The 27,305-nt window shown below is 36.6% G+C and overlaps 1 protein-coding gene across 2 annotated transcripts in view; it reads right to left on the reverse strand.

The window, feature by feature from the left end:
• The window catches only part of CSMD3 (CUB and Sushi multiple domains 3), a 1,213,340-nt gene extending 1,188,118 nt beyond the window's left edge, over positions 1 to 25,222 (reverse strand). For both annotated transcript variants that reach the window (XM_030795533.1, XM_003256134.3), the window contains exon 1: positions 24,642 to 25,222. In XM_030795533.1, the coding sequence (XP_030651393.1) occupies positions 24,642 to 24,819 (178 nt within the window). In that variant the 5' untranslated portion in view covers positions 24,820 to 25,222. The remainder of the gene's footprint in view (positions 1 to 24,641) is intronic.
• Between the last annotated feature and the right edge of the window lie 2,083 nt (positions 25,223 to 27,305).

Genomic DNA, 27,305 nt, shown 5'->3' on the forward strand with positions numbered 1-27,305 from the left:
TGTCTTCTCTACATGGGACTAGTATTAGTTGAACTGGGTGGACTTGCAGAGTAAAGAAGTTGAGAAAGCCAAGGTTAATTGAATTTCCCCAAAACACAACAACACATAGGCAAGGCTGCTTTTATAAAATGCAATAAACTCTTTATGTGAAACTATGTTTATCTGTTGATGACCTGGACTTTTTATAAACTGAAACATCCAAGCTCAAGGGTAAGCCAATGAATGATAAAAGATGATATATCAACTTCATGTTGAAATGTATGTGCTGGGGAGGTTTATTCTTTCTAATAGAAGGCTGCTGTATTTTTCACCTGATTCCACTGAAAACTATAGTAAAAAAGTATTTCATAATATTGTATCTATCTCCATACCTATCCTGTTTTCCTTCCTTGCGCTGAAGTACTGTGTTAGCAGACATTTTTGCCTGACATGAGCGATTGTCTGTAATCCTCACCCCAATCTAGAAAATAATGTTACAGGTGAAAAAACCAAAGCACAGATGCATTAAATATCTTATAAAGCCAGGGAATCTGAAACAAGACCTGCATGCCTGGCCAGGTCATCTCCCAAATACACACAATCATGCACACGGAGACTAGAGTAATCACAAATATGAGTGAAGAAACAGCAGTTCCTATTAGATTTATATATAATTAATAGGACATGATAAATTATCTATCTCCAAATAAATAATCTGTATCTACCTTGCAACCGTATTTATTCAATTGGTATCTAATGTTGGTTTAATTACAAATAGATCTTTGGCCAACTTTCAGTTTATAAATTAAGTTTTAATGATACTACAATAACTTTCCATTATATAGCAAGGTTACTGGCTTGAAAATACATTTTAAATTGCTTCATAAGGATTATATTTTAGCTGAAATTATTTCTCTTTTAAAATTAACATAATATAAACTATTTTTTATTATATTATTTTAAATTGTTTCATTTAACATTTTACCTAACAGAGATTGATTTCATTCTATACAAATAACTTGAAAAAAGTCACTGGATCTAGTGTCTGCTATGATGGAAAACCTTTTATTATTGTATTCTAACTATTGGAAATTTGTTTAAACTACAGCATAAAGAAAGTCAAGGTATTTAAAATCCATAGTTACACAGTCAACTAAGCTTCACTGTGAATTTACTTTGTTCCAGATCTAATGGGAAACCAGGGATTTTATTACAAACAGAAAAATTAACAGAGTCCCCACCCTCACAGAACTCAGGGTCTTGTGAAGTGATGATCATCCCAAATGACTATAAATTAAATAATACTATACAAAAGAAGGAAAGAGTAATATGGGAGCATGGATAATTAGTTCTCAACCTATGGGATATATTATATTTTGAAGAAAACATACTTGCTATGCATTTTGTATAGTGACAATGAAATATAAGTTAACTTTTTTTCCAGTGAAAAACTAATAGGTGATGTAGCATGTACAGGGAAGCAATGGAAGATTTTTTATTCATTTATTCATTCTTTCTTCCAAAAGTTTGTATTTACCTTCTTGTACGAATATTGATTGAAAGTATTTGAATGTCCTCAGAAGGATATTTGGAAACTTTGAATGTTTCTCAAGTGAAAGGAGAATGAAAATGATTTTTACCCTTTAAAGATCTTACCTTTAAAAGAAATGTGCTTGAAAATAGGAAGCAGAAGACGAAATAGGAGACAGTAACAAAAGCCACATGAAAATATAGAATCAAGACATTGGAGCTGAGGACGCAAGTGAGAGCATTGCTTTGGGAAATATTTAGGATGGATAGATAACTGAGAGGATAAGATCTAGCTATGCTTTCCAATATGGTAGCCACTGGCCACATGTAGCTATCGAGTATGTAAAATGTGGTGTGGCTTGTATGACTGAGGAATTGAGTTGTTAATTCTGTTTAATGTTAATAATTTAACTTTAGTATATATTTAAAAAACAAATATTCTTTCTGTTAAATACAACTTTATTATTTTGGTAAGAATAGATTTCAGTTTGCTTTATCATATAAGATACTATTGTTATATCATAGTACACTTCTCAAGTGTTCACATCACTTCTAGCACCATGGATAAACTTATGACTGATCTAGTCATTCTCAATGGATGGATACAGCCTGAATTATTTTTCTCCTATGCACCCTTGTAACATTTTAATGTATTTATTTGAACACTTTAGTAGGCAGAAAGTACAAATAACAGTGGTGCTCATGAAAACTCTCTTTGGTGTAATAAAACTGAAATACTTATTATTTCAACATACTATATTTTTTCTTCTCATATATATGAGCACATATTCAACTGAATACGAAAAAATACTACTGGGTGGGCACAGTGGCTCATGCCTGTAATCTCAGAACTTTGGGAGGCCAAGGTAGGTGGATAGCTTGAACTCAGGCGTTCAAGACCAGCCTGGGCAACATGGTGAAACTCTTTGTCTACAAATAATACAAAACAAATAATTAGTTGGGCATGATGGTATGCGCCTGTAGTCCAGCTACTTGGGAGGCTGAGGCAGGAGAATCACTTGAGCCCAGGAGGCAGAGGTTGGAGTCAGCTAAGATTGTGCCACTGCACTCCAGCCTGGGTGACAGAGGCAGTATGTAAAACAAACAAACAAACAAACAATACAACAAAATCCTACTGATTACTGATGTACTCATGCAGAATTAACTAGTGAAAAAGAAGTTAATAAGACTTTGAAAATTAAAAAAATACTGAAGAAGCTATGTTGCAATTTGGATCATGAAGGCAATTGTGATTTGCTGCCTCTGAGCAAAATAGAGAAAATAGAGCAGATTCTGGATGCAGGTAGGTAGAAATAAAATGTTACCCTCAGTGTTCATTGAGTTTCAAATGTCTTAAGGAGAGTTTACTGAACTGTGAAATATATATGTGTGGAACTCAAAAGAAACATTGTAAACAAAGACAAAAGTCTGGTCCTCCTCAGTGAGTAGAATTGCACAGCTGAGAGAAGAGAAGAAAGGTAGAATGAAATTCAGAACAATCTACAAAAGTTAAAGACCAGGCCTGTACAAAGAAGGCTATGATAAACACTAAAAAGAAAATTAAGCAACAACGTAGAAAAAAACGCAAAGCAGATTTCTCCCTAAAAGGTAAAATCTTCCACGACTATGAACAGAGTGTTTAATTTTTATTTAAAGTTAGGTTTTCAGATGCTGTAAAAATAAATGACAGACTTTTAGAATTTTCTACAGATGATAAAAATTTGGTGGATGTTGCCATAATTTTCCTAGCAAAATTTTGACCTTAACAGGGAAGGTATATTAGAAATATAACATATTTCTATTTTAAAATAATGCATAGTTTTGAAAAACAGAATGATCCCTAATTCTCCAAAACCCATTAAACAATTTCATTTTCACTCTGGCCTAGGGTTGTCATATGCGGCAGCTGTTTCTCTATGAACAAATTTTCTCCATAATTTAAACATATGACATTAAATATGTAGTGAGAATATTAATAATAGTAAACTCTTTAAGCTGCCAAATAACATAATCGAACCAGTTTTCAATATTAATGTATATATGGCCTACCATATATACATTAACTGCTATATGCTACACACTCTTCATGTTTGCCAGTATATACATGTATCCTAGAATAGCAGATGTATGTTCTTATCACATTTCACAGGATGTTAAAAATTAAAATGTAAATCAATACATAGGATTTGTTTGTTCATTTCTATATCCTTAGCACAGCCTTTGTTATCCTGGAACTTCAAGTGTGATGCTTAAATTTAAATCATCAGAATATTTCAATTTTTATAATTAAATAAATCTTACTATGTCAATTTTCAGTTACTAAAGCAAAGTGACAATCTGGTTTTTAAAATAGGATAGACTACTGTGTGAAAAATTTTCTCGTCTCCATTTTGTTGTTGGTCGTAGTAGTTCTACAAAACTAGAGAATTTTGCTTCCTGTGTGTCATAATTTTTATAGCTATATTATCTTGCTTGCCAATAACATTACAATGTAACAGCAGTTTTCACTAGGTAGTCTTACACGATCTATTAAATTTTTAAAGTCGAAAACTTGGCATTGGAAATTATTGCCTCTCTAAAACAGAATGTCAGATTCATCCATGATGTGGAAACTATTACAATTCCATTTATATAAAGGATGCCAGTTTTGGAAATAATCTTTCACCTGTTACCTCCATGCAGGCATTGAATACTAGTTTTAGAATGTTAACATTCCCAGTGCTCTTGAAGCAACAGGAGTAGAATACATTTGCTGGAGTGTACCATTTCTATTACCTTCTGCCTCCTTCCCACTTAACCAAGAAGTAAGTCAAAGCAAGGCAAGTGAAGAATGTTGTACTAAATTCTTGGTGAATTATAAAGCTTTCACTTGGTTGTGGTCCTATTATTTTTACTAAAGATTACTTTTATGGCAAAAGAGTCAGGTTAAAAAACATAACTAAAAATATATTTTGGTTCATTTCCTCTTTATCAATCTTTGATTCAAGAGTAGAGAGGAAAGCCATCATAAACTGGCATAGCTATCAAACAGGCAAAACTGATGTTTACTGTATGAATACTGTGAGGAACGGAATGATTGTTTTAATAGTTGGCTCTTTCTAAACATATGCCCCAACATATAAACATAAGAACATAATATAAAATAATAAAGTACTTTGATAATAATTAATTATTGGATGCCTAGAGACAAAAATAAAATATTAGTGAAGAAACTTTAGATAGATATCAAAGTAACAGGCAATGGTGCCTCTAAGAGTAAAGCATGTCGCACTATTACTAGTCCTCCAAAAGAGTCTCATGCCCAAGAAAAAAGATTTAAAGAAGAAATATAAAAACATCCTTGCATATGTAAAGTTGAAGAGAACAATTCATGCAATAAATATTGCGACCAGGAAGGAACAATTTTTGAGTCAAACAATGATGTAAAAAAGCTAGTTCCCAAAATGCATGGGATTTTAAACATGTGCTCCAACTCTCACAATTTAAATATCATAAAATAGAGACAAAGGAGAAAATAAAACTGGTATAAAAGTTGTGATGGGAAAAAACAAATTCTGTTTTTGTGAAAGATAATTTTAATATAGTAAAAAATTATTATATTAATATTTTAGAAGCAAACCTCAGTGATATCTTGAACACTTCTATTGTTTTAGGCCTCGAAGAAAACTGTGAGTTTATGAAGATATGAGTTTATGTATGAATTGTGGTGACATACCTTGAGGAGGTGAAAATGCTTAGGAGAAATATAAATGTAACAGAATAATACACTATAGGCTGTCTTATTTTTTTCTTCCTTTTTGAAAGTAAGAGATCTGAAACAATGCATCCATGAATTTTCAGAAATGCAAGCAACTTTCAAGAGACGTTTCAAATTCTAAGACAGATTTTAAAAGGACAAGCTAAAGGAAATTAGAACATTAACATAGGACAGGTTTAATGCCACAAAATTAAATCAAATGATAAATTGGGGAATATCACGGGAGAACTGGAACTCAATGTATTATAAGAAAAGATTAGAGGAGGAGAAAAAAGAGACAAAATCTAAGGCATTAATGATTTACCTAATAAAAATAAAATAATATACCAAATAATGTTTTAAATGTGAGAAAATATTAGGTCAATTAATATTCTATTGTAGATCCATCTCATTTAAAACAGCCAACATTGATTAAGTTTCTACCCCTAGAATGCACTACATAAGATTCAATAGAGATATAGAATTGCTAAGAACACAGACATTGACCTTTCATATCTCTCTGTTACATGAGGGAGATTGAATATGCATAAATTACTTGAATACAAAGCAGGTTATGGCAAGAATTATAATTCATATACAAATGAAATTTAATGTAGGTGTGAGGAAAGGAGAGTTTAATTTTAACTAGACAGCATTTATGTGAACTTATCTAGAGAGGAGAGGTAGTATTTTTGCAAGATGAATATTCTGCACGTATCTTTTAAACTAGAAACAGTTTAGTGCAAACCAATGAATATTTGAGAAATGTAAAGACTCTTCTAATAAGACTGAGCCATGATTTTTGCAGAGTGGCAGTAAAATATATGATTGGAGTGGGTAGTAAGAGTCCAACTGTGACGTGTATTGAATATCAGAAAGATGTGGTTAAGTCAAAAAAGAATTTAAAGTCTATTCCAGGAATAGCATAAATAGAATAAGAAAGCAAATTAAATGGGCATACACATACATGCAATAACAATGACAAAAATATGGGAGATGAAAAATACCCACATTCTATCATTTGTACTAATATAAACTGATAAATTCTAATGTGTTCAGAATCACTGGTTCCTCCACATGCTCTCTGTACTACTGAGCCACTACATAGTCTAAGATTATATATAGGAAGCAGTTTCCTCTGCAGACTAACATCAGCCCCCAAAAATTATTAGCAGATTTAGACTTGTTTCAAGAACAATAACAGGAGTGAAACAGAGGTAAAAATGTATCAATAGTCAAAGAAGAATGACAATAATTTTAAATAGAACTTTTCGGTTAATATTAAACACATCTGAAGCTTTCCAACGGGGACAAACTTAACTGGAGAAATTTAGCCAATTCTAGACTTACAGAGAATCACAGTAGTACCATAGCTTCTGCACCTGCAAGAGATTTGGGGCCATCTTGATAAACATGGAGTTCATTGGATGGGAAGTAAAATAGAATTTATGTATATTAATACATAATATCTGTACATATTTAAAGGGTATATGTGATATTTGTATACACTTGCTTTTTTTTTTTTTGACAGGGTCTCACTGTCGCCAAGGCTGGAGTGCAGTGGCACGATCTTGGCTCACTGCAACCTCCACCTCTTGGATTCAATTGATTCTCCTTCCTCAGCCTCCGAGTAGATGAGATTACAGGCACTCACCACCACGCCTGGCTAATTTTTGTATTTTTAGTAGAGACAGTGTTTCACCATGTTGGCCAAGCTGCTCTCAAACTCCTGGCCTCAGGTAATCTACCTGCCTTGGCCCCCCAAAGTGCTGGGATTACAGGCGTGAACCACTGCGCCTGGCCTACACTTGTTTTTTTAGTTTACTACATGGAGGCATAATATATATTTACTCCAACATCATCTGGTGATTTTTGAAGGACTAGTCTGCATAAAAAGCTCTGCTTGGTGTTGGGGCAGATTTAGAAAGTACTACTGATAAAAAGATAGTGCATATTAGAGTCCTTGGGTCTGGAGTGCAGCTTTTCTTCATGCTCTCAATTATTTACTTGGGAAGCACCAGTACACTATTCAAATCATAATTTTATCAGGAATTCAATCTATTCTTTCTCAGAGAAGTTCATCATTGTTGTCTAACTCCCATAGTGCTTTTTATGTCCTTTATAATAGTGTTTATGAAAATATATTAGAATTATTTGTTTGCTAACTTTGTCTTTAACCATTAGAATGAATTGTGAATTCTTTGATGGCATGTAGAGACCATAATTTAACTATTTATAGCTCATTCAATCACACTAATCTAATGGTAGCCTTAAAAAACAGAGGCTCTTTAAATGGTTATTGAGGTAAAAATGTCACAAATATCTAATTAAAACTTAACATCTGTATTCTTATATTTTAGACAACATGCAAAGAAAATAATTTGAAACTAACAAAAGCAGTAGTGATTAAGAAGTAAAGTAGAAATTGAAGATCTCAAATAATATTATGAAACATAAAATACAAAAATTATCAAGACATGAGGAGTTTGCAACAAATGGGCAATATTAAAATAGATCTCAACTTACATAAATATTTTTTAAAAACATTTACATACTGGGTGATGTAGATATACTTAGTAAATGAAAAGCCTTGCCCCACATCACATCAAACAAAACACAATGTTTTAAAATTAGAAATAACAAAAAATATATAATTGTAAAATAAAATGAATTCTCATATGCACTTAATGAAGGAGGAGATTCAGAACCAAAATTAAAATGATTAGATAATTTTTCAACATATTGAATTAATAATATTTTCTCAATGAGTACTTAGAAAAAAATGCTATACATACCACAGTAAGACAGATAAAAAAATTCAAACACAATGGAATGCTTCTCCTTAAATTTTGGAAGGCAGCAAAGGAAACAAAATAGAAGTAGTAAAACTAAATAGAAACAAAACTAGAAAAAAATGCTCAATATTTATGTCTACAATTTTATTCCTAGAAAAAAATATTAACAAAATTCTTAGGCTGTGGGTTAAAACAAAAATAAAATATGTGTATATACATGTATATATAATATAAAATAAGAAATATTAATTAGGCCAGGTGGGGTGGCTCACGCCTGTAATCCCAGCACTTTGGGAGGCCGAGGCGGATGGATCACCTGAGGTCAGGAGTTGAAGACCAGCCTGGCCAACATGGTGAAACCCCACCTCTACTAAAAAAATAAAAAAAATTAGTAAGGCTTGGTGTCAGGCACCTGTAATCCCAGCTACTTGGGAGGCTGAGGCAGGGAGAAGTTCTTGAACCTGGGAGGTGGAGGTTGTAGTAGCTGAGATTACCCCATTGCACTCCAATGAGATTCCGGTTTAAAAAAAAAAAAAGAAAGAAATGTAAATTATAATATGATGATGACGTGTAAGTATTAGCAAATCATTCAAAGAAATACTACTGATAGAAATAAATATAACTGACATCATAAAACCCAATCCTGATGCAAAAAATAATTAGAGAAAAACACGAAGAATACGTAAGAAGATTTTAAACACTTATGTTTTTCATATTCCAAATTTCTAAGACCAAAAGGAAAAAAAATTATAATGAATCCAGAGTTAAAATGAGCCAAATATTGGCAAATAGAACACAATCACATATGAAAGGAATTGCCAACCAGGGTTGAGCAGGGTTTATCCCAAGATAATTGCACTGTGATTGGGATGACAATGAATGTTAGTTTCTTTTCCTGCCATGAAGATGAGCAAAGAAATGAAGAAGCATACAAATTAAAAATGCCTAATGACTTTTCCTACGGACAAAAGTGTTTTCACAAGCTCTTTGAAGAAAAATTAACTACAATAAAAGTTGAAACAAAATATAGGGCACAGATTTTATAAATTAGAAATACCTGTGCTTAAATATCCAGCTAATAAGAATGCATATACTTCATGTTTACATTGTGTTTATTCACTCTATAAAATTTTGTCGACTGCATTTTTCTGGGTCTCAGAAAATGATACCCTGAAAGTCTGGCACTTTGGCATACTGAATGCTTTGAAATGAAATAGGTAGGCCTCAGAAACAAGATTTGGAACCAAGGTCTCCTTCTGCCCTTCCCATCCTCCTCTTCCCCTAGCCATCCTCCATTTTTCCCCAAGCACAAGGAAGGACTTTTTCTGGAATTTTCTTGTCTGACTAATAAAATTTCTTTCCAAAAGGAATGCAACTGATGTAATACCCAGGAAATAGCCAGGAAAGATTTATTAAATACCATGGAAAGATTAACCACTAATGAAGACAAGAGAATAAAAACCACACTCTGATAGAATTTTATCTATTTGCCCAAGGACAGCTTTGAGTGATTACTGGGAAACATTATCTGAATAATAAGACAACTTTGTTTCACAGCAAAGTTCTGTCCCTCACCTTGCTGCCACCTCCCCGAGAGCTCAGAGGAAATTTCTCCCAGGTCATTGTTTTCTGGAACTCACTTATCTCCCCCTGTAAATCATTTGCTACCCACAAAATTAACTACTGCTACTGCCCCCACTTCTTATTTCGCTGTCCTCTATGAAGAGGGGTATTTAAGCCTCAACCATCTGGCTTTTCTTTGAGTCTCTTTGTGGTGCTTCCCTCATGTCCATATGCACAGTAGAAAATTGTATGCTTTTTTGCTCTGTTAATCTCTTTATTGACAGTCATTTCAGAGCACGTTCAAAGAAGAAGGAAGAAAAGCTTTCCCTCTGCTCCTACACATTAAATTTGGGGTTTAAAAAGTACATGATGCATGTGTAGCAAATTTGCTGCTTTTATCTAAACATTCTTCTTAGAGAGCTTGCTGATCTGGCAAAGATCACTTGATTCAAACTTGACCTCATTTGTTTGTATCTTATAGTTATTTAAGTGAAAGTCAATCAATATGGTATTCCTCTGTAAGTCTGAAATAAAACAAACAGACTGTGTGTTGCAGTAAAGTTGTGGGGCCATGTAGAATTTCACGGAAAGGTAGTACCATGGAGGCAACACAGTATTACCCTCAAGTTAAGGTAGTGATGGGGTAGAAACAAGACCCTATCCTAGGGAGCTGGCTTGTAGAGGTGAAAGACAAAAACGTGCGAAACAAACAACAAAACACTGGAAAAGTGACAGTGTGGCCCACAGAGTGTAAGAGAGAGATGAAAAAGAAAAATGTTTTTATGGCTTCTTAGGCTATTTTTTCACCTTAAATTGAGTTTTTAATTATTTCTTTTAAACTTGACAGATAACATTGTACGTAGGTATCAGCTAGAACATGATACTTTAAAGTGTAGATTATCCCTTATTCAAACTGCTTGGAATGAGAAATGTTTTAGATCTCAAATTTTTTAAAAAATTTTGAATATGTGCATATACACAATGAAATATCTTGGGGATGGAACCCAAATCTAAACAAAAAATGTACTTATGTTTCATATACATAATCTATATATAGCCTGAATATAATTGTTTAATATATATAGCCTGAATGTAATTTTATATATGTTTTTAATAATTTGGTTTATGAAAATAACTTTTTACTGCATTTTGACTGTGATTCATCACATAAGGCTAGATATGAAATTTTCCACTTGTGGAATCATGTCAGACCTCAAAAAGTGTCACATTCTTGAGTATTTTGAATTTCAAATTTTCACAGGGGTGCTCAACCTGATACATACATTGTAGAATGATGAAATCTAACTAATCAACAATTGCCTAACCTCACATAGTTATCATTCTTGGCTGGCTGTACCTGTTTTTTTTTTTTTTTTTTTTGAGACGGAGTCTCGCTCTGTCACCCAGGCTGGAGTGCAGTGGCACAATCTTAGCTCACTGCAAGCTCCGCCTCCCGGGTTCACGCCATTCTCTTGCCTCAGCCTCTCCGAGTAGCTGGGACTACAGGCGCCCGCCACCACGCCCGGCTGATTTTTTGTATTTTTAGTAGGACGGGGTTTCACCGTGGTCTTGATCTCCTGACCTCGTGATCCGCCCGCCTCGGCCTCCCAAAGTGCTGGGATTACAAGCGTGAGCCACCGCGCGCCGCGGCTGGCTGTACCTCTTATAGATAGCTTCTCTGAGATTCTCTTTTGTACTAACAGTAAACAAACTGACTTGACAGCCTCTCCACTGCATTTTAGGCAAGCAGTCCATGTTATGATATTGCTGTTATATGTAAATTGTCAGCGATACTTTGAAATTGAGTTGTAATTTAAGGAGGAAAAACAAAGTGAGTTGAAAGGCAGCACAGGGATATATTGTTTATGGTTGTTTCTTTGTGTAATATAGCTTTGTCAAATGTAAAAGGACCACTTTCTTCTTTGTTATGTCAAATACAAAAAAAAGAAAAATCTTAAATGCTGATGTTGGGATATTGATGAAACCAACTCAGCATGTAATGCAAATTACCTCACATGAATTAGTATAAGATTTAAATAGGTCGTCTTTATGTTATGTGTTATGGAGACTGTTGAAAATTCACCCTGAAACACTTGGAAGTGCTTTGCTTTATTTGTATAAAATTAAGTAAAACAATGCATGTTACTCAAAGCCGTTTTTTCTCCAGCTTCAAAATATACTAATTTCATTGAAATTATCAAAGTAGAAAAAATAGAAATTCACATAGATATGGAAATGCATAGTTCTGATCTTACATTAATAGTCAAGATTTTGAGGCTTAGCAATAGGAAAAAAAACCTTTACTATTTGTTGTGTTAATAGACATTAATTCTGGTTTCTTACACAATAAGTAATTATTAGCTCACCAAGAAATGTGACTTATAGAATGTGAAAGAGAATGAGGAGATACTTTTGTAGTTCTGAAGTAATCTGTTGGTACAAATATCAGAATAACATGAATCATCAAAATAATATACTTGGCAGGAATGAGAAAAATGGAAAATACATGATGAAATTTGATGACTCTCCAAACTTTGTAAAGATAGATTATTTCACCAAACTCCTATGTAGCAAAACTAGCATTGATGAAATGACAGTATTTTCCCCATTATGTCTTCATTTATTACTCTTAACCTCACAGATTAAAATCAAAACAAAACATAATGTACTTATTGAAAAACTGTGCTTCATCAGCACACATCTCCAGTAAAGACAACAATAACAAATGGAAAAAATTACTAGATCTGTTATATTTATATTTAGCTAATTTTCTTGCTCTTTTTAGGTGCTGACCTTGGTAAGTTAGCTCAGTCTTCTTTCATGTGAATCATGAAATAAGGGACAGAGATTTGAATTTAAATTGAAAGTATTAAGAAGCCAAGGAGGAGTTCTGAGACAGGAACAAACATTAAAAAAAAAAAAAAAAGTGTAAGAGCACAATTTGGTGATCACAAATGATTATATAATTGTACAAACACTATTAGAGAAATGCATGTGCGATCTTCATTAATACTGGATAAACTAGTTAATATCAGTTGGCTGAACAGATGGGAGTCAATAAACATTTTAATTGGAAATTACAAGAGAAAATTACATTAGGTTAAATTGCAGAAATGATGCCTTTCATTGGAAAGTTACAAACAGCATCTGTAGAATGTCGTATTTACCTGTGATAAGGTAAAGATACAATATATATGATATATAAATAAAGGTGGTACTAACTACACTGATATTTACATGAGAAGAAAATCCCATTGAAGAACTAAACAATTTTACAATAATCAGATTGTTTTGGCATTACATACACAGAAAGCCTGCTTCAAATAGATGATGACTTCCTTTAGGATAGGGACGAGACCTTCATCCCTATATTTGCAAAGTCTAGGCAAGAGTCTGATACATACTGGCTCTCAGTAAATAATTGATAGCTGAAGGAATGTCTCAAAGAGTTCTAGAACTGATAAATAACCCACTGATTGTTTTGCAGAAATAAAACTTAGTGATCACTGTATCCTTCACAACTTAAATTATGTCAATCCCATAATATTCACTTCAAAATAATACCATTCTAATACATAAAGCATAATATTCTAAATTTTACTTTAACCAAAAGAAAATTATATAAAAAAATTAATTTGATATTTACATGAAATAGCAAATGATAAACTTAATATGTCTAATGTCTTCCAATTTCTTTTTAGGGCTTTGTGAAATTGCTTTTGAAAGCATAATTAGAATATAAAGTCTTTCTAAAATAGGAAATTTTTAATACTTTTTGTGAAGAAGGGGAAAATAAGTAGTAATCTTCAAATTATTGAAAAATGGCTAATTTCTAAGAACTCACAAATTGGCAATATATAAAAAATAAGGTCAAAATGTCATTTCTAATATCTACTTGTTAATATATTAATGAAGACTCTCAAGCTAACACAGATATTAAAGATTTTCTAGCACTTGCTAGAAAATTGATCTTAAGGGTTTCTGTCTGACCTCCTTTAAAAAGATTAAACAAATAAAAGAGTACTCAAGTACTGGCAGGATTTAAAGACGAAAGTTTTTTAAAAGGCTGTAAAAAGAGCCTTGAACATGAATTCAATACAGGTAATTATGAGCCTGTCAGCATTTCTATTACAAACTTCATTTAGAGGTTTTATCATTTCCATAATCTTCAAAACTAGGAAGCTGAAAGTTGGCACACAAATTAGCAGCCTGGATGCAAATTTATTTACACAAAACATTTGAATCAGTTCAGCTGTTTTGATTTAGACATCAGCCAAAATATCTTAACTCCACATTTCTCCATATATGTGAACACTGAGTAAATATTTTGTCTAGAGTACATAGTTAGGTCACTTAGAGTATGGAATCAATAAATTCAAGGTAGAGTATTTTTCATCTCCAAAAGAGTCAGCTGTATTTTTTTTGTCAGTTTTTCTAACTTTGATCACTTATCTTGCATATGCAGCCTTTAGCAACACAGAGTTCAATATTAGAAAATGCAGGTAGCTCAGCATAAATTCATTACTAACATTTAGTTGAGATTAAAATTATACTTCTGATAACAGATTCAGAGGAGCCATTTCTGCATAATGAAAATATAGCTTAAAAGTGAAAACTAAATCTCTTCTAAAAATTACAAATTAGCTTAATTTAAAGCTTATATTGTTTTAATTATTGACTAAGTTGATAAACTTCATTGTGGGTGTATGCATTATGTGGTACATTGTGTGTTATTTTAAGAGAAAGTAAAATAAGAATATGTTTTCCTCAAATATCCTTCAAATAAGATAACTCCCATAATGTAAACAAGCAAAAAAGATAAGAAGATTAAAAAAAAACATAGCCCCATAAAAAGCTAAAATACATGTTTGAGAAATTAGAATAATATCAAATAACAAAACACAGCTGAAAGTTTTATTAAGTAGCTATCAAAGAAGAAACAAATGGCTAATAGGAATGTGAACTAGTTTGGGAAAAGTTGTTTTGATTGTCTACCTCTCCCTAAGATCACGAAAATGAAATGTCAAGTGAATTTGTGATTTTAAATCTCAATAAAATCAAATAAATACTAACAACAATCAGATGCATTCTAAAATGAAAAACTTGGCTGATCATCAGTTTTCAACAATAAATAAAATTTTGGAATGAATAATTGTAGAAAACAGACTTGGAGACAAATTATAAATGTACTTTTATCTGGGACTTTGCCAATCTTGGAGAAATCTACATCTATCTGTTATAAGATCATATATCAAAACTATTTAAAATAAGAATGGCCTATGAAGAACTATTAAATGCATTAAGTATATCCTATGACTAAAACACATGAGGACATTATTAGGATAACTTATCTTTAAAATTAAAAAGACAGGTTAAAATAAAATTTCTGAAAATATAACAACAAATAAAGCTTTAATAATGCATGTAGAAAAAGGCTAGTTTATATTGGGAGAGTCTATAAAGTTTAGAAATGACAAAAGTAATATAGTTACATATGAAAATATATTTTATCATCTTCACAAGAAAATGTAATGCTAAATTTGAGCACTTAAGTATAATTTAATAAAAACATTTTTTCTTTCATAGACTGATGTATATCTATATTCCCCCCAGTTAATCCTTAAGTTAATCTTTAGATTGCATGTGAAGTTTCCCATTTGCCTATATTAATATACTCATGTATCTGTGTCTCCTTACACAATTACTTCAAAAAGTCTAGTTTTAATTCTGATCAGGATTTTGGGGTAGGCATAGTGGTCTCTCCATTCAATGAGCTTTACTCTCATAAACCAGTTATGTCTAAAAGAAAAGAGGCTCATAAAGTAGTATCAAATGCAAGAAAAGTACACTGGACAGGTAAAGACTGGTTTTCACTCTCTAGCTTGGCAAGTCATTTCATTTCTCTGTCTTGTCTCTTCTTTTATGTGAAGATACACAGCTACCCTTATATTTTTAACTAACAGGCACTTATGGACTGAAATAGACTTTGTGAATGGAATTTGGATGTGCATATTTTAATTTTGAAAAATATGTATTTGCCCCCCACAAATAAATCTAATGCACTTTTCCTGCCTAGTAAACACTAGACTGGGGACACTGTGAGAACTTTCATATCCTTTAAATTCTGTAGAGCTGAGTGGAAGATTAAGATACCAAGTAAAACAATTTTATTTTTCAATGCTTATGATATAATTTTATCAATTATTTTATATGTGAAGTTCATAAATTTATCTGCATTCATAAATGTTAAATTTTACTCAAAAGCTCTCCATTAGGAGCTAAAGGTTATAATGTTTGCCTCTGTTTTATCTTACTTAATGTGCTAGTTTTGTATTTTATAGTGTCATATTTAACATATGTATTGCCTATGCATTTACTTTGCTTACTATCGCTTATAAAAGTAGAAAGTATCTTTTATATCTATTGTACAGACCATTTAGAGAATAAAATTAGTCAAGTTAAGTGAAAGATGTTGAAAATTACAAAACCAATTAAGTTATGTGTTATTGTAACTGTGGGATATCTATCTATCTATCTATCTATCTAATCATGACTATTAATCTTAAGCTTTCTTCTAAATTAAATTTTCAGGGCCTCAAAGTTTCTCTTAAAAATGAAGAGGTTTAATTGGTAACTTAGTCATTTACATTTTTCTTTTAGATGTTGGTAAGTCTATGGCTTATGAATCTATTATCATTTCAGATTTCACTTAGCTAACTGTATGATCCTGGCAAATCATTGAACTCTGGAGTCAGGAAAATGTGTATTGTTTGAAAATGGAGATAATAATCTCTATATAGGAGATAATAATCTCTATATAGGAGATAATAGCTGTCTCAAAGATACTTATTAGAATTCAATACAGGAAGAAAAGGGAGAAAAGAGCTGTTTGAGATGTAAAGGACACTTTAGTTAAGGGCTTAGCATAAAGCATCACACATGAAAAGACACAACAAAGAATTTTATCCTGGTACCATTTCCCAAAACATAAGAATGTCTCGTATCCTCTCTATATAGTAAATAACTCTGATCATCCTGGAGTCAATCAGATAAACTTGTATAACAGAAAACTATGGCAAAAGCCCTTGCTTTTTTAGTTATTTGGGATGTAATAAGTCTACTTTTATGGAGTCTGTTTCCATTTACAAACTACCTCTCAAAGTGGTATTTAATCATATTTTTTAATGTCATAGTTAAAAAATCCTTCCTATTATTTTAAACTCATGATCATTAATATGTCTTTAAAAATTGCTAACATCAAGCAAAGAAAATCTTCATAATCTTAAACATTACGGACTTAGGTTTTTAAGGGAATCACTCATTACTATTTACATATTTCAATCTTTTTCTGAACATTTCAACTCCTCAAAGAGTAGAATTTATTAACTTTGCAAATTTTACTCCCATATCATAAAATGACTTTAAAAATATTTCAACTATCACTAAAATTGATAACGTACGGATTTTTATACAATTAATATTTATAAAATATTTATAAAATGTATTATTGTTTCTTATAGAATTTTGAATGATAATTGTCTTATATATATCATGTGAAAAAATATGCAGATGAAAATGTAACTAGAGAGAATACATAAATCTCATGTAAATATGACTTAAACTAATAAAACCCATGAAAAAAATAAAGAACCATTTCTCTAGATTTAAAAGCTTTTAAGTAAGAAATTGTCTACAGATTATAAGAAATAAATAAAAATTTGATTTTAAGTACTGCCCCTCAATGTTCTTTTGAGATGTGAAAAAGTCAATACACTGATTTTATTTACAGACTTGTAATGTCAAGAAATAAACTTTACTGAAGATACAATTAGTTATTTATTTGAAGTACACATTATATCAGTCTTAGAAAAGTTTTTCATTCCATAATTATCTCCTTTTGTCTTCTACCAAATAAGTAATTATCATTTTAAAAATTTTACCACAAACATATAATTACTAATGCTAATTGATATATAGTACTGAATTATTAATTTTTCTGGTTGACTATCTTCATTGGTGCCATCTGAGCTAACTTTCTAATAAAATTGGTAAGGTAAAGTAGAAAAAGAATTGAAAATGAGCTCGAATGCCCTGTCATCTAGTCTCAGTTCTGGAATTAATGGTGTTTGTAAACTACCAAAAATTACTTATCCTTTCTTGGCATTTGCGCTTATTGTAAAATACATGAGCAGTGAACTAGCTGATATTTAAGGACCTATGAATGTCATGATTTGTGACAAGATGAATGAACAAATTCATGTTAGTACATTAATCAATCACTATTAAAAGAAATCAATATCAGAATGCAAGGGATGAAATCAGCACAGGAGGAGAGGTAACATTTTTTTCTTTTTTTTTTTTTTTTTTTTAGCTGTGAGTCTGCCCCTTATTCATATAGCCAGCACCAGAAGTAAATGTGTAAAGGTGATAAGCAGCAGTTTCAGAGTGTTTCTCAGCTGTATAACAGCCTGGGAACTTAGCCAAAGTGAAATAATAGCTAGTGAGAAGAGGCTACACTTTTTATTTACTGTTATGGAAAAGTGAAGGTGGTGGTGTTATAGATAAAGTGGGAGTTCATACAGGCTTTGCATGTGCATGTTTATTTGAATAATATTGGCAATAGCTACTAGTGCCAAGCACTGGGCTATGTACGTGATTTATGTCATCTCCCTATAAACCCTTGATATTGTCATGTATTTTTTTTTACAGATAATAAAACTGAAGCTTAGGAAAGTTGAATTGCTAGTCCAAAGATAATTGTGGGCAAAAGTCATTATTTGACCTTCAGTGGCTCCAGAGCCCTTGCTCTTTCCACTTTACTGTAGTGTTGCTCAAATTTTAGAGTGCAATCAGGACTTACCTGGATGACTTGTTTAAACCATCAGTGTCTGTGCCCAACTCCCAAAGCATCTGATTCAACAGACCTTATCTGGGAAACTGAGGTATTTTTGTTGCTAAAAGGATTTTAGAGGATGCTGGTACTACTTGTTGGAGAACACTTTGAAAATCACTGTAGTCCAAACATTTAAGGGCCTTAACTGAATAATGTGATGATATCTCCCACATAATTACCATTGTTATTTTCCTTCCAAGCACAGGTATATAATACGTATGTTAATGTAAATTTAGACATTTTAGATATTTCAAATTAGGTTGCCGGCAACAAATTATCACTATATAGAAAATATTAATCATTAGGATTCCTTAACCAGCACCAAACAGCAGCTTAGCAAAGGGCCTTAAGACATGAAATATATTTGATGGCTGCAAGACTGGGGCCTTAAAAGAAGGAAAGGTGATCATCAGCAATGTGGCTGTGAATACTGGCAGGTCTTCAACAAATTGATTTTTCTCTGTGATACTTTTAAAAGTGATGTTCCTGAAGAGAATAAGAGCCTAACAAGGGGCCCAATTCTGAGAAAACCTTGCAAGCATGGAGATAGGTATACCTGGAAATACCGTGAATCACCCACCTGCTCACTCTGAGAGCAGAAAGATGAATTTGGCAACCACAGTGTCTGTAATGGCACCATTCTCATACTCATCCAAAGTCCAAATCAATATTTCCACTGTATTCTAAATTATATACTCCTTTGGATTATGAGTAAAGGGGACAGAAGAAAGAGATAGGGAAAAAACAGTTAAAGCTATGTTTTAATGTACATGTAAATAAACTAAAATATTCTTAGATTTTACTTGTATCTTACACATTTTTTCTTAATCTGTCATTTACAACCATTTTATTTCTAATTTCCCAAATCTTGGAATTCAAAGTACAACATGGCGTACTTTCTCAAAAGGTCATGTTGCTTAAAGGAACTGGTGCCTTACCAGGCATATGCTTAGTGCTTTAAAATAGACTATATATTGAAGATATTTTATATCCTTAAGCCATTTCTGAAGCCCCAGATAAGTAAGTAGAAGAGAAACACCCTTTGGAACACATGAAGAAGTATATTTGGAGGCTAAGGAAGTAAACTTTAGTTCCTTCCACTTTTTTGCATTTGAGATCTTAGAAAGCGATTTAAGGTCAGAGGTTTTTTTCCCCACATGAGTACAAAGGCATTATTAACTGCACACCTCTCCTACTTTTTTTGTTTGTTTGTTTTATCAGCTATCACTTATGATAGAGTTTTACTGTACTTAGAACCACGTACAGATGACATTTGGTGTCTATTTGTTATTTCACTGTTCTGTAGACACCAAATTTTGTGTTTAGGGAAAAGACGTTTATACTCCAAATTAATTCAGCTACCCTACAAATAGAAATGCTAATTAAGATCATGAACGGTAATAACTACTGGAACGAAGCCTTTGCTCCCGGAGTACTTAATTTATTGAGTAATTCTACTCTTTTTCTCCTTGAAAGATCTCCAGGGAGCTGGCATCAGGTTTTCAAGATGCTGAAACCTTCTCCGTAATTATTTCTGCTCACATACTCTTCCAATGAGGGTCTAATGCAGCACCCGCCTCCTCCCCAACCAGATGATTCCGGAAAGTACGGTGCTGCAAAAGGACATTTCAGAGCGCTTTCAACAAGCTAACTGTCCAGTGAAGTTCAGCTCGGAATTCTGGTAACTGTTCAAGCCCTGTCAGTCCAGTAAATTGGGTTAACTTAGCAACTCGGTGGTGCAAAGCCTCCCCAAAGATAGGACCGCATTCAGGGAGAAGAGAACCAGCCTCATGCCTGAGCCCATCTTTCTTCCTTTGGTTGTCCTCCTTCATTATTATTCTGCAATACGCAGCAATCCCTGTGCGTGCCCCCGTTTCAGCCCCTTAGCTGGTCACTCCAGCGGGGCTGAGAGAAGACCACCTTGGCTACTCAGATGGCACTGTGCGGTTTAATTTCTTCTGCTCTCTCCCTTAGAGTCTAACTAAGCCCTTGCAGCACTTGAGCCAGGGGGCTGCCCCCCTGCTGGCCTTTCCCTCGTCGTTGAACGGATCTGGGGGACGGGGACGTTGTAGAGGAGCCACAATCCCCACTCCTTGTTTCCCCAATGTGCTTTCCGAACTCCCTGAGTGCGTCTTAGATAAGTTATTTGAGTGAGGACAGCGCTGCGGTCCCCCTGGAGAAAGGGAGCTTCCTCCGCACTTCTGCTTCATCGTGACAGCAGTGGTCGCAGCGCCACTGACCATCTGGAGTCCTGGGAACATTAACGCACTGTTACCCGCCAGGCGTTTCCGCCTAGGACACACTCACACCCACCCTTGGAGCCTCCTAAAGGCTTCTCCGTGTCAATTCATGTGTCCTCCTCCCAGCAGCACACACACACGCAGGCACACACACACACACGCACATCAAGAGCCAAGTCAGCCACCCAGTTTCAACCTCGGGTTGTCCATGAAAATTCAGGGAGGCTGATCTTCTTGAAGAAATTAATGAGTGTTCCCAGAGGAAGTAGATGTAAGGGAGGGGCGCCTGTCCAAACTGCAGCAGGAGGGGGCCCTGACTCAAACACAAAGGTTACCTTTCAGTGGGTTTCTCAGTCTTGCTAGTGTCGGGGGAAGGGTTTTGATAATGGTTTTGGCTAGGTGGGTTTTTGTTTGCTGTTACTGTTTTGAAAAGACATTGATTCCCCTTCCCTCAGCCCCCTTTGTAAAGCTCTCTCAAGCTAAGACAGATCTTTTCCTGACGTGTTGGGAAACACTGTCGCCTTATGGGCGAGGACTGTGGGTGTCAGTCCCCGGGGACACACGTGGGGCTGAAAGCTCGGGACATGACCACCTGGGTGGGCGTCTGTAAAAGGTGCTAATGAGTGCCTCTGGCAGCTCTTCCCCCTCATAAGACACCCGCGCCCCTCTCCAGTAGCAACTAACTGCGGGAGAGGATGAGATTTCCACTTTTCCAAAAGACCTCTGTGGCAGGAGTAGTATCTCCTTGGAGTCTCAGAGCACGCAGAAACGTGGATCCTTCACGAAGTCGCTCTGGCGAGAATCCCTGGAAAGACGCTCTGGCGTGGGGTGCGCGACGCCGCACCCGGTCTCCCACCTGCTGCCTACCCAGAGATCTGTGCCTTCGCGGTACCTTCGCTGCACGGTGTGTGTTCCCCTGGGATCCATTGACAAGCAGCGTGGGAAAGCATCCCATGGGTGTCTCTTTACATGGGCGGGACGCTTAAGCACGACTAGGAGATTCACAGTTTCTATCTGGGTGAGACCTAAACAGACACGCTGCAGCTGGAGGCATTTCAGAAACCTCAGCCTGTGTGTGTGTGAGTGTGTGCGTGTGTGGGGGGTGCGGGGGAGGGGAGTTCAGTTTGAAATAGGCATGGATCAAGTCTAAGCAGCACCTGCCCTGTCCCACGCCTCAATTTGGTGCTCTCCACAGCCTTTTATTTCACATGATGACAGTGGAAATGAAATGCCAAGGAAAGGTTGTTTTCCTTTTCAGCCCCACCCGAGTGGTTCAGGCCTACCTAAGACCACTTTATCTTACACTCCGAGGCGTTTCCTCCCACTAAGCCTCTTTGTCATTGCTGTTGGACTCAAAGGTGAGATGGTGGAGGGATGAAAACTGTAGGCAGATGGTGGAATTCTCGTGGCTAGAGCTGTTCACGTGGAAAACTGCCTGCCTCGGACTTCCTGGGCCCTCGCGCTAGTCTAGATTAGAACCTTTAAAATCCTTACAACAGCTCCCCAGTCTGAGATTTTTCATGGACCTCACATTCCAGAAGAAAGTGTAGAAGACAAAAGCGAGCATAGACATTGGGGCAAACAATGGTTAAGGCATTGCATCAATCTTGGCTTTAGGAAAGCCTTGAGACAGGTGAAATTAAAATAAAATGAGGAAAGGGAGAGTAAAAAGCAACTATCAAAATTGGCATCATTCGGAGATTGACAGCAGGTCTAAAACATACAACCTATGCAAGTTTCTCAGAATTTGGGGACAGTATTCCAAATCGTAAAATGTAGGAGTTGCCTTCCAAGTGCCCGATGAGTGACAATGAATAACTTTATTGACATTGAAAAAAATGTTTTTTTACGTATAGTCTGTAGAATATTGATTTTGCACAGGATCAAAGAAGGCTATGACATACTCTTCCTTCTCAATATCTCCAAAGCTAAACCGATTATATCAGTCCAAAGTAAATTAACGCGCCTTTCCTTTCTATCGGCGCATCTCATTCGGAAAATACGGTAGGTGCGGGCAGCCGGGGCTCTAATTGCAGGCTGCGCGGATCGGCGTTCGTCAGGCTGGAATGCTCGCCCAGCTTCGGAGACTTCCCTCCCCCTCATCTGCCCCCCGAATGTGTTTTGGCTCAACAGGTACCACATGAAAACTCGCACTTAAACCCTGGTCATCTTCTCACAGGAGCCACCCTTACATTTTTCTGCCAGAGCTGCTGCTGGCTATTCGCGCCTCCCCCACGCGGAGCGCGCGTCTAGCAGGCAGCCCCAGGGCCATCCATTAACCACCAACTCCCAGTGGCAGGCGAACTAAGCATAAATGTGTGGCTCCTCACACGTCGAGCCAGCGACAAAGAAACCTTGTAAGCAACCTGAGCCGCCTTTTGTACATTAGGCAGTGTAGTTGTGCCACTTAGGACAAGCTTTTCGGCTCAGAGCTGCTCTGAGGCCCCAGAGGGAAAAGAAAAATCAAGCTTTAAGGAGTAGGTTGGGATTACAAGGCAGTTGCTGCCACAGAGACCGGGGCGACTTCCTGGCATTTTGGGATGTAAATTAAAATTCTAGACATGCCACCCATCATTGGTCATAGTAGAGGGAGAGGTAACCTCTCCAGCTCCCTCCTCCCAAAACATGAATTATCATTTCCACTGAATGCAAATGAGCCGCCTTCCGTGGGGGGACAGCCAGCTGCAAGCTGGACAATAAACTGTTTCATAGAGACGCGGCCCGATTGCGGTTCAGAGAGGCACTCCTTTACAAAGGAAGAAGCGTCCAGTTTGTGTTGACAGCCCTGGCGCGCCTGGGCCAAAACAGCACCCCTTTTCCCGCGATCCCTCGCCCCCCCGCGACACACAGACACCCGGGATTTGAAACTAGCTTCACTGAAAGCGACATCCATAGCGTCTATTCGAGCTGCCATGAGTATGGAGAGGTGATTGTTCAAAAAATGATGGCATGAGTCATAAACACCTCCTGAGTATTCTTTGCAGCAATTAATGGGCAGCAGGGTGCAGGAGAAGTTGTGGAAGACAGCTATGGATCTATTTTCTCCCTAAGGACAGGTCTTTTTCCCATGACACTGACTGTCCCTTGCCTTCCTGCTTGGGAATACATTTTTACATCCCACCTACCCCCTCCCCTTGTCTGTGCATGTGACACTCACTCTACCTGTCTGAACCCGGAGACTTGCTGGGGATTTTCTTTTGGTCGTCAGCTAATGACTTTCCTCCTACCTTCATTCATCCCTTAAGGTGGTTCTTTACACTTCATGGCATTTCAGACCCTTTGAAAGCCTCATTTTTTGCCAAACCTCTACCACAGGTCCTAGGGAAGCTCCCCTACATTTAACATTGAATAGAAGCCCACGTACAAATAATTTACATATATATGCATGCAGACATTCATGTTGGTGTGGCAGTGCTTGGAAGATCCCTGTGCCCTAATGCATTTAAAATCAACACATTCCTAGCACGTCGATAACTTTCTTCCCTGAAAGGGTTAAAAAGCATTTAGACCAGCGTCTTTAATATATGTATTCCACCTAAAGCCTCAAGCCCTAGTGATCTGACAAGAAATCAAGGTAATCCTCACCACTAAGAAAAGTCTTGCAGAGGAATTCTGCCTGGATATCCACTAGTTAGAGGCTATACTAACCAACTCACGTATTCGTTTGAGCATACTGCAAGAATATTTATTGAGCACAAGCTCAATCACCGCATTGAACGCCAAATCTGGCAAGCAAAATGCATTTCCTATCTGAGGGGGGGAGAACGAGCTGTGAATCAACTCCTTCTTTAGTATTATCAGATTATTTTATCCGTGCAAATTGCAAAGTAAGCTTCCAGCCTCTCTCCATCTACAAGTCAGCCCACCTCCATCCAAAGCGGAGGGGACCCCCAAAGCAGACCTACCTTTCACACAAGACACCGTCAATAAAAAGACGAGGTTCCAAAACGTAAATCCACTTTTAATCCCCATTTTCTTCATCAGGATGAAGTCCAGGCGGCCACATTTAGCGCATCTTCGCGTGCCAGGCTCCCAGGGTTTGGATTCCTTTGCTCGGCTTTCCCCTTTGCGGATCCCTTTCATATTATTCGCGAGCTCCTAATTCCTGCTCCTCAGCCCGGCGCAGTGGAGTTGTTGCTGTTGTTGGTGCGCGGTCACAGCTCAGAGTGAATGGTGTTTCTGGGATACCACAGCAACCTTGACGAGGACTCAACCATCTCTCCAACGGGGGCACAAAGTCTCAGCTACTCTGGATTCTGTCTTTTCTTGTGCGTTTTTTCCCCTCCACCAAAATCTACCCCAATTCTAGCTCTTTATAGCAACCACCAGAAACCACTAGTGAGCCTCTTAAAACCCAGCTCTGCTCTCTGATAAACTCCACACAATATTTGAAATTAAGGGGCTTGCTTTTTTTCCCCGAATAGATCAATTCTGCCTGTAAAAGCAGCCCAAGAAATAATATGTTAGTGAGCTCTCCGTTGCAGGCTGCGAATACAGAAGCATGTCAAAGGAATATTTTAATCGGAGGATCTGTGTTGCTTTTGGGGAAACCGTGACGATAATGAATCGGGCTCCATCGATGCCCACGTCGTTATAATGGGACATGTGTTACTACTGTAGTTGCGGTATATTTCAGGCAGGCTTCTTCCATTTATTATCCTGTGATTTAATTGAAAAAGGAAATCACAGACAATTTTCTCAATAAATTCTTCCTTCACACAGAGAAGAATGTATTTGAACACATGTATTTACGTATTCAAATAACTATGTGTAAACCCGTCACCGGGTTTTTATGATTCGGTAAACGACTTTCATCCTTGGCCTGGGCGGGGGTGGGGTGGAATGGGAAGTCAGTATCGTTTCCTCAAATAGTTCTCCCTTTCATCCTCCCAACCCCCTTTTCAGTTGGTGTGTGCCGCAGTTAAACTACTTTATCTGTGGTAGTTATCTAGAACAAACCCATTTGTCTTAATTCTGAATCGGTACCAAATATGTAAATAGGAGGTTTCTTTCAAAACGAAAAATGTATGTATCTATACATCTGGCTCTGCTTCCCCCCCGCAATGCATCACGCAAGGGTTAAGATTGCACAAGGGAAGAGTTCTTGCGCCATCTACTGGCCATCTCCGAGCCGCCCGTTCTTCCTTCGCATGTATAAGGGACCCTGTTTTTGCCATCCCTTGGTGTAGGGGAACCGTGTCCCCAGGACCAGTATGTCGTGCTCCTTGATTTTTTTCGACCACCGTCCTGGCCCAAATCTTTAAATGAACAAGTTTCTTAGATTAGGCAACTGATTGGTGATCTGACCTTTTCAGGAATCTGGTCCCATTTCAGCAGTGGGGAGTGCCACAGCGCTAGTTCTGAAACAGGGTATTGCTGTTGCCTGTGGCTCCATTTAACTGCCTCAGGCTATCAGGGGCGTGAGCGTCTATCTACAAAGCTTAGTCTAGAGGACTGCCCAACTTGAGTTTGCAGCTCCCCGCACTGTGCACAAATAATGGGTTTGGTCCCGTGCACCGCAGCATTACCCTGGCCAGCTTTTGTCCCTTGGCTCGCGTTGGAGCTGCCCGCTCTGCAGAGCAAGGCGGTAGCATCTGGAGGGAGTTCCGCTCTGGGAAGTGGGCACACTGCGAGTGTCCATAGGTTTGAGTGGCGAGTGAGTTCGATCTGCAGGCGTAGGAAGGCTTCTGATCTCTTGGGGTACGTGGCACTGTGTGTGGGTCTGTGATTCTCCCAGTTCGTGTGTGTGTGTGTTTGTGTCTACGCGCGCGCGAGCATAAGCGCGCTGTAGTGAGAGGTAAGTGTGCGTGTTTATGAAAGATACAAAGAGTGATTTGCCATGCGTAGGTGTTTTCCCAAGTGTATTTTTGCAGTACATATGCGTGTGCACGCCTGTGTGTGTTTGTGTGTTAGAGAGGGATTTCTGTCCTGGGTAGGGAGCTGTAGCAAAAGGTAAAAGCTGTAGACGCCTAGCTGACCTCATTAAATTCAGAGAGATACTTTAAGAGCCCTCAGGCAGAACATTGTCTCTTCTTTTCAGTGCTCTCTTTCATTGTCTGCATATGCAGGTTTCGAAGGGGAGTGGGCAACAAGGTAGGGACTAGACCGAGACTGGGAGGATCAACATGGAAAACGACATTAGCCTGCTTTGCCGCCTTGGCAGCTGCTCTGGCATTGATTGCAGTCAAGATGTCAGCGTGTGGTGTTGCTGCTGTTGCCTTTGCTGGGCTGGACAACCAGTTAGAGATGTAAACAGGCCCTTGGACTTAATGAGGATGCTCAGCAAAAACCCTCCTTACCAAGTGTGCAGAGGTTAGTCACCTCAACTGAATTTACTTTTTATTAAAGGAAACAAAAATATTGGGTTTTATGCAATCTATTTGAACACATAACACATGGCTATACATCCAGACAGGAGGACTTCATGCCAAAAAAACAAACAAACAACACCCCCGCCCCCCGCAAAAAAAAAAAACCTTTCTCAAAAGACAGGGCATTTTAACAGTAATTATTGTGCACGAAGTAAGTAAACTTTGATTAAAAGACCATAAAGATTACTAGTAAGATAC

Source organism: Nomascus leucogenys, chromosome 16 (assembly GCF_006542625.1).
Source record: "Nomascus leucogenys isolate Asia chromosome 16, Asia_NLE_v1, whole genome shotgun sequence".
In the NCBI taxonomy this organism is placed as follows: domain Eukaryota; kingdom Metazoa; phylum Chordata; class Mammalia; order Primates; family Hylobatidae; genus Nomascus; species Nomascus leucogenys.